Source organism: Hippocampus comes, unplaced genomic scaffold (genome assembly GCF_001891065.2).
Source record: "Hippocampus comes isolate QL1 unplaced genomic scaffold, H_comes_QL1_v1.1 scaffold68, whole genome shotgun sequence".
In the NCBI taxonomy this organism is placed as follows: domain Eukaryota; kingdom Metazoa; phylum Chordata; class Actinopteri; order Syngnathiformes; family Syngnathidae; genus Hippocampus; species Hippocampus comes.
In genome coordinates this window covers 5,688,063-5,696,493 of record NW_017805625.1, presented here as the reverse complement: position 1 = coordinate 5,696,493, position 8,431 = coordinate 5,688,063, and the positions used below count along the sequence as shown (strand labels likewise).

Sequence of the window (8,431 nt, the reverse complement as noted above, 5' to 3'; positions counted from 1 at the left end):
GGCCGGTTGTCTGTGTTTTTATATATATATATATATATATACACACACACACACACACACACACACACACATTATATACTGTATACATAAATGAGAGCGACAATTAAGAATTAAAAAGGACGGATTAAGCAAGGAGTGAAGTGGGTTTTCATCCCGGAGACCTTAATAGGCTATTTCATCTCAACATTATTTTTATAGCAACACTGCCACCTAGTGTATAGTCAGAGAACATAAAGTGCAGACGGACACCCATTTCACAAACATCAATCCAGCTGGTTTAGAAAGCTGGCTGGGTTGTCTGTCTCTCGGTACCCGCCCAGCACGCTGATGGCTAGGATTTCGAAAAGTGAAGTTTTTATGATTATGATTTAATTTTATCAGAGTAACTATTTTTGTGTCGTGAAAGACTTAATGTTGAGTTGCTTCTCAGTAAGACATTAAAAATACTGTCTAAAGAAACAGTGATGTCATTTTGTTTGATTGATGGCCAGTCGAGATAGATAAGATAGATAGATAGATAGATGCTCACCAGCAATCTCACCATTTGGACCATTCATTGGCTGCAGGACTTCACCCTCTGTCACGTCTGCAGTCATGGATGTAACAGCCTCCCGTGTGTCCCTACATGACCATTGACAAAGTATCACTGCATGATGATGACAGATTACTATTCAATTATTATAATGAAGTGCTTCCTAGAATGAAAATGCTTTTATTCATGTCAGTCACCATCGGAAGTAAGTGATCAGATTACTATTCAATTATTATAATGAAGTGCTTCCACAACGAGTGAAAATGCTTTTATTCGTGTCAGTCACCATCGGAAGTAAGTGACTGCTATGTATGTGGTGCAATGCTGCCATTTGTTGGCTCAGATAAGTTGACTTAAGTTAGGACATGAAAATTCAGCAAAAAGTAAATAAGTGAATTAAACTTACCCTTTTAAGACAAACACGAGCCTGGTTTTGATGTATTTAAGGTAAGGAGAGTCATCTAAAAAAAAGGTGAGAGATTATTTTAATGTAGTTGTACGAAAATGTACTGTTAAAAACAAACAAAAACAAAACATTGTTTTTCTTACTTCCACTCATGTCGGCATAGTACTTTCCAAAAGCCTCATCTTTGGGAGTGTTGGGATATAAATAAAGCAAAGGATTTTGTGGGACCTCTTTTAAGATAAGGAAATGCCTGATGATTTCATGGAAGGGAATCTGGGAGAGGTCAGTTTTGGTGAAGGGCTGGATTGTCTTGACTTCCGGATCACCTATAGATATAAATGGCACATGGACAAAAGTTAGCATGCCATCGCTACAGTATCAAGCGCGGTTCCCAAATTTAACATGCTCACCAGTTGCGTCGATTTCCACCCAGGAGAAAGTGATCCCTCCAATCACACTTTCACTAAAACGAATCAAGAAGGTGCCCTTCTGTTTTTTCTTCAGAAGGAGCTTCTCTTTGCATTTGGTCACAAAGCCCATGATGAGGCTACGATACAGATGAGGAGAAACTAATTGAAAAAAAAAAATGAAAGGCTCAAATTTGAATCATGCATTTAGGGTCCTCCACATACCCATCCCTCCACAGGTTTTCAAGATACGTTTTCACCATCACCACGATGCTGTCAAACCACACCCAAAAGGTGTCAGGACTGTTTTCCTAGACCAGGGTCAGGACAAGGCAGGTGACAAAGTTACATATTGGAACCCACGGGCAAGGATGCAACACATTGATTCAGGTGTGAAGACCGTCAGAATAAGAAACAGGAGTATCATTAAGTGAGATGTTGTCAATTAACTAAGCATGGTGTTGCTATTCTCTCCTTAATCTATTTATCGTCTTATTTGTGTGAAACTTTGTAATTTCTTACCTTTGAAAATTTGGACCAAGTTACACTACAGATGTCGTAGCTCTGTTGCTTTCCCAGATGGACAAAAACATATATAATAATAATAATAATCAAGTACAAGAAATCTTTTATATCTATATCTACAGTATATATTCTATGTTATATAGTATCTCAATGTGTCTGTCAACAGAATTATAAATGAAAAATAGATGCGTCGCAGAATGCTGTTTCTAATCTCGTTTGATTCTCACCTCTCACATCTATCCTTCCATGCATAATCGGAACTGCTTAAACCTTATGGTCAGAACACATTAAAGCTATGCGAAATCTTCTGCGGGAATCATATCATATCGTGAGAGGCAGCAAACAATAGCCCGGTGTGAAATCGGTAACACTTTTTGGCCGTCGACGTCAACTTACCAAAAAGTCTGTGTGCGATCATTTCCAGCTGAGCGTCATTCAGACCAAGTTGAGTGGCAGACAGAAACTGCCAACTCAGCATCTCTCCAAACTGTGGCCAAGTGGCTGCCGGAGATTTGGCAAAGAACATCATATCCTGTGGGAAATGAAAAATAATAATCGTTTCGATCATTTTTTTTCTGGTGGCTTGTAGCAGCTTACAATACGCTTGCTTGGCTGGTTTCGACGTTTCTCACTTTAGTATTTTTACTGAGCATGTTGAACCAGAGCACAGATGCCCAGGCACTCTGCTGTTGACTGGAATTGGAGATGATAACCACTGGTAGAGAGGTGGCCTTGGTAGGGTACAAGAAATTCACATTTAAGTTACAACTTCAAATTGCTATACCCAACATTTGAAGTGACTGCTTGACTTTCATTTTATATGGAATAAATATACTTTACCTGCAATTCAACAGACATCCCTTTCAGCTCAAATAAAGTGTTGAAGTAGAGGATGTGCAGCTCCTCCGTCACGCACAGAGAAATCTTTCACCAACGTACCACACACAACGATGGTTAGAAATGCTTTTATTAAAATGATATGTATTGTCTGCGTGTTCCCCATGTTAAGCAGGCCTACTTACATCATTGGCACCTTTACCCCCACCTCCTGTCTTCTGCTCCTTCAAATTCTACCAGAGAAGAAAATATAACGTGTGGTGGTTGGACAATTGACAATAACTTAAAACACTTTGTATGCAATAGAAAATTACAATCAATCAAAAGGACCGGGAGACGTTAGTAGAGACCAGAGTGGAGCTCATTAAAAATGGTCTTTGTGTGAAAATCAAAATGATATGTCTCTTTATGAAACTGAGGCATAATGTCGGGCACAACTTGACTGAAATCGGCAGAAGTTAATCTTTCGGCTTGCCAAAAACAAGTCTACTAATGGCACAACTCCTCCACGTGGCATCGTTCACCAATGGCAAGGAAACAGGAGTTAAGAACATTCGGAGAGAGATTCGTTGGGGGTTCCCCCCGATATCTGATTATTTTCCCTGTAGGCAATCAGGAAAATCCCTAATTTGGATCACTGCCGCTTGAGGATTCCATTGAGAAGGAAGGTCACTCACGAGATGCCTGAAGTCTGCCACCATGCTTCCACTCTGACTCTCTGACAAGGCTTTGCTTGTGGTGCCGAGGACATTGAAATGACGATATCTACAAGCAGAACAGGCTTGATCAAAATAAACAAGCTCAAAACCATTCAAAAAGTAATTACCACATCACTTGGAGGCGAAGAATGAAAGAAAATGTTTACCCTTTTATCTGAGGGGCTTCCCTAAGAGAAAAAAAAAAGGATTAAACACAAAGTGTAACACACCATCATACACGTGTGCACTGAGAAATGAGCAACGCTTTTACCGGTCCATTGAGATGTTGACTTTCATGGAATTATTCAGCTCAGGAAATTTGATGAGGAGTCTGCAAGATTTTTAGAGTGTTCAAAAACGTGCAAGACAGCTCATGTTTTTTGTCTCTAGAAAATTCTCTATGACTATTTCAGTGCTGTAAACGTACTGCATAAGTTTATGTGGTTTAATAAACCTCTAAAGCTACTTGCTATGGAGATCCTGAAACATGCTTGCTAACGAATCAGTTCACTAAATTTGAAAGGGTTGGGCTGCACTTGCAAAAAATGTCCATAAAGGCCCTTTTTCCCCCCCACTAGAGCCGATACCGATTATTAGCTGTCCAGGAGGCCGACAACCGATATTTGAAGCCGATATTTGTTTGTGGTATAAGTGAAAACAATTGACTTAATTTAAAAGCTCTTTAAGGACACGTTTAATCACCAGCTTTTTGGATTTGCAACACGTTAGAAGTTTTTTGTTTTTTTTTTTTCCAGTCATCTTTGCTGAAAAATTCTAACAAGGGTATGGAGCTTACAAGTTAAGCAATAACGTTCAATGAAAACATCAAATAAGTGTTAGCTGCCTCAACTTTTCTAAAATAGTGGAGATTTACCAAATGTCAATGCAATTGAAATTTAATTTTTCACTTCTCACTCATTATTATCATTATTTTAAGTGCAAAAACAAAAAAAGCCCATGCTCAACACATCGACTGGCCAGCAGGTCGTCCGTGTGAGGTGCTAGCAGAGAACTTAACATCTCAAAAGAACCCAATTTTTAATTCAGCATTTATCGGCCGTTGGATTTAAAAAATGGCCGACGGGGATGCGCCAAAATGCCAAATATCGGCTCCAATTATCATCCCGACCGATAATCGGTCTGTCACTAATGCAGTTGATTAACATAGCATTTGCCAGACATGGAAACTGACCTGGTCTTAACACAAAACTGTATACTTTTGTGGAAAACCAGAGACACTGACCTGGTTTTAACAGAGAACTGAACACCTGTGCGGAGAACCAGGGGGCCTTTCCCCTGAGGCATGGACGGCTGAGTCTCAACCACGAATGAACTTTGAGAAATGACGACAAAAACAATAATATGAGCATTTTTAAAAAAGGAAATGATCGGGGAGAAACGTAGCGCAAACGGTGAGTAAAGCTGATACCTCTTGAGCAAATCTGTAAGGAATTTTCCGGTCCTCCTTTGCAGAAAAGGTTTCTGAGCCTTCACGGGGTCGTTGTCATAGCTTATCTTTCCAACCAGCTCCTCCAGCTTACTGAGGAACTCACGCACTTGGAAGAGACATTCTGCAACACAGGTAAACCTACAAGGGGAGCAAATGTCCGCACAAGTGTCAAACAGGAGAAAAAATAAATAAAATCACGAGTCACAGCCAAATGGGCTCTGTGGGCTTCTGTCTAACAGGTTCATTTTTAGTGAGAGCAATTTCTCAAGTGAGATGACCATTAATATCTTGTGAGCACGTTACACTTTTCATATTTAACTTGCGTTAACTTACGTTTCTGTATGTATCAGATATAACCAACAAAAAGTGCCAGTGTAAAGCCTGGTCACAAGATAAAAATAATCTGGACTTTCCGATTTCAATCGACATTATTTTAAATAAATCTGAACCAAAATGCCGTGTTTATCCGCACAATGCAGCATACCATTTTTCAAGCTGATCGAGACAAACTCTGTCTGGAGCTCCAATGCAGGATTTTTGCTGTCTCCTCTGCCATTGCAACATCTCTTTGTTCACCAAGACATTTATAAGGTCCTCAGCTCTGTCCAGGAGCTTATTCAGGTCAAACAGCGCTGTCTGGATCCAAAAGACAAAATGAGAAAGGAGATAATACGACTAGGGACACACTGATTTCGTTTTGTGTATCCACTGTCTCTAACCTTCCTGCTATTGTTGAGTTTGTTGATAAGTAACTGAAATCTGTCTTGTTGTGGGTTTGCAGAGTTGTCTGCTGTGGTGGCGTTTCCACAGTGGGATCACACGGTTTCCACGCAAGATCAACAAAACAGAAAAAGAACAGAATGTGACTCATCCTCAAAGAACTTTCGAATTTAGTAGGACAGTGCTCTTTGCTTACCTTCTAACAAGTACGTCTGGTATTTAAAATCAAACTCATCTTGCTGCTCCTCCAGACACATCATTGTATGTTCCATACACTGTCAGCCACCAAACATTTAAAAAAAAAAAAAAAAACACTGAAAGACCTGTCATATATTTCATCCACATGTTGAAAACTAAATCAACAATATCAACACCTGCACTTCATTTTTAAGGCTGGCCATTCTCCGGTCAAGGTCACGCTGAGTGCTGGTCTCAAAGCCTCCTTGTTCTACTTGCAAAACCCGCACCTGATAAGAGACAGTAGAACAAAGTATTTAAACGTCGACTGTATTCCGGAACAGTGGAATCAAATGTAGCAAAAGTTATATGATTTGGACCACTTGATTTCAAATAAAATGTTCAAGGAAAATAAATGTGTTCCCATGGAGAAACTATCTCAAAACTACCATACTTTGTGTATAAATATGTAATATTAGACATTAAATCATGTTAGAATGAAGGTACCTAGTATTTTTTTTTTGTCACAAAAAAAAAAAAAAAAAACATTTGCCTGCTCAGCCAGATCCGCAGTCTGCAAGATCTCTTTCTCTTTGTCCAGGAACCAACACACTGTGTTTGCCAAGGCACATGGGTACTCCTGGTACCTCTGTGAGAAGTTGCACAGATCAGAAACAATATAAACAAATGATCACTCTCAGGGGGGGAAAAAAAAAAAAAAAAAAAAAAAAAAAAAAGCATAACATCATTAAGACATTTATTATAATTTTAAATCGTAGAAATGTGTACCTGAAAACTACCATTGTCAATTCTCTATTTCCATAAAATCATTAATTCTAGCTTCATATTCCAAACATCCAGTCCAGACCTGAAAATTCTGTTTATAGCGTCGAATGTTGTGTTGCATTAAGAAGGACTCCTCTTGTACAAAGCGGCTGTACTGGATGTCTAGATTTCCCAACAGGGCCTGGAACAATACCATCGCCAAATCATAGTCACTCGCTGCTCGTTGCCTAGAAAGAAGCATATATGAGAACAAATCAGTGTATAACAAACAGGGTGAATTCAATGTTCATTGCCGTCTACAGAGACCAAGTAAAAGTTTCGTTTGTATTTTTAGTCATGGCTGTAGCTTCGGCACCAAGCTGTCAAATTGCCCTTGGCCATTTGTATGCAGATCTGTGCATGTGGTGCAGTAATAATTCTCATGTCAACAATTCTCAGAGCCACAAAGGGGCATATTTTCAACATCCCGGTTGTGGGAATTGTTGTGATGTTTTGATGTATGAACAACATTTGTTTCTTGAGGATGGCACAAACATTGTCTCAATGTGAGAATCCTTTCCTCAATTTATCAAATATTAGTACAGTATATTCAAAGCGCTGTTTGAAGTTGCCCAAGCTTACCACTGCTGTGATTCTATCCATGCAGCCAAGTAATGGCGGACATCCATGGGAAGAGCCTCCCTGTCATACAGGTCGTGTAACTGTTGACTAAACGCAGCAGGCAGCTGCATCAGTCTCTCCCACTGGGACATCTTGGGGGGGCAAAGGAAAAGGTACAAGGATTGTCAGGTGCCCTTCAAAAATAGTAAAGTATTTTCAATTTGTGGGACTTAAATTGCCATGTCCAGAATCACACATATCATTCAAAAACACTTGACGATAGTGGCGACTCACGCATTTGGTACCTGGGCATTCAGCCTTACCCAACAGAATGTAAGTTATGATACCACTAGTACGTCACAGATCTAGAAAGACTCAATGCCATTTTAAAACGTAATAAAACAGCGCCCAACTCAGGTGTGCCAAATCTGGATAGATCTGAAGATTTATCTAATAACATGATATAGTCATGCAAACTTAAAAAATACTGGCAATATAATTACGTGATGTTGATTACTAAAAGTGTGTAAATGTGTACAGATGACTCCAGGCTTGTTTTGTTCATCGTTTTTGGAAAACCTCTAATCAACCAATAAGTGGACCAAAATATGCTGACGTTTTTGCTGATACAGCTGATAAAAGCTAGTGATGATAACCTGAAGCCTTCAAAAGTCAGAGGCAACAGCTAAACGGTAAAACTGCAAACTTTGGAGGTTAAGTAAATACTACCGCTCTTCTCAATGTGGAGACAGCGTATATCTTTAAACAGAATACTTCTGCATCTGTAAAACATGTATACAAGTTCGCCTGTACAACATGTCCATACCTTGCTATGGGCTGATGTCAACGTCAACTCGTTGTCCCGACAATGGTCTATTAAATATTAGATTTCTAGCCGTAATAAGCCGCCTGAAAGCGACCGGTGGTTTCCATCAAACTGAGAATATAAGGCAGGCGTGACAATGTTGTGGACTCTATTTCCTTGGTCTCGTTTTCGTCGAAAGGGTTCCTCCCACAGCATTTAAATACGACGAAGCCATTTTGGTTCCAAAATATTAAACATAAGCGCCAGTCCGAGCCACAATGGACTTCGACGATTGCACAGTTACCGTAACCGAGTCAAATCAAACCGGTGATTGGTGAATTCGCAGTCAGAGCAGCGCATGTGGTTGGTCGAGCAGTGCATCAATCAAAACTATCTCTTTCGAAAACGAAACTTAACTCGGGTATGCGATTTCCGAGGAAATTGATGAAAGTGGAAAACATGACCTGCAATCTTTATTGAAAAAAATC

General features: G+C 39.6%; 1 protein-coding gene across 3 annotated transcripts in view; it reads right to left on the bottom strand.

The window, feature by feature from the left end:
- Positions 1-8,172, bottom strand: part of stat2 (signal transducer and activator of transcription 2) — a 9,215-nt gene extending 1,043 nt beyond the window's left edge. Inside the window, exons 1-23 of one of the 3 annotated variants that reach the window (XM_019880847.1) lie at positions 7,965-8,172; positions 7,160-7,290; positions 6,621-6,765; positions 6,306-6,401; positions 5,950-6,042; positions 5,772-5,850; positions 5,575-5,645; positions 5,340-5,491; positions 4,835-4,993; positions 4,649-4,738; positions 3,677-3,736; positions 3,573-3,593; positions 3,385-3,472; positions 2,893-2,940; positions 2,711-2,794; positions 2,503-2,601; positions 2,267-2,402; positions 1,868-1,920; positions 1,571-1,656; positions 1,349-1,485; positions 1,082-1,264; positions 939-993; positions 530-621 (exon numbers count right to left, since the gene is read on the bottom strand). In XM_019880847.1, the coding sequence (XP_019736406.1) occupies positions 530-621; positions 939-993; positions 1,082-1,264; positions 1,349-1,485; positions 1,571-1,656; positions 1,868-1,920; positions 2,267-2,402; positions 2,503-2,601; positions 2,711-2,794; positions 2,893-2,940; positions 3,385-3,472; positions 3,573-3,593; positions 3,677-3,736; positions 4,649-4,738; positions 4,835-4,993; positions 5,340-5,491; positions 5,575-5,645; positions 5,772-5,850; positions 5,950-6,042; positions 6,306-6,401; positions 6,621-6,765; positions 7,160-7,290 (2,158 nt within the window). In that variant the 5' untranslated portion in view covers positions 7,965-8,172. Of the gene's footprint in view, positions 1-529; positions 622-938; positions 994-1,081; positions 1,265-1,348; positions 1,486-1,570; positions 1,657-1,867; positions 1,921-2,266; positions 2,403-2,502; positions 2,602-2,710; positions 2,795-2,892; positions 2,941-3,384; positions 3,473-3,572; positions 3,594-3,676; positions 3,737-4,648; positions 4,739-4,834; positions 4,994-5,339; positions 5,492-5,574; positions 5,646-5,771; positions 5,851-5,949; positions 6,043-6,305; positions 6,402-6,620; positions 6,766-7,159; positions 7,291-7,964 lie in introns of those variants that run through there. The other 2 variants (XM_019880848.1, XM_019880849.1) reach the window with 2 other exon arrangements.
- Between the last annotated feature and the right edge of the window lie 259 nt (positions 8,173-8,431).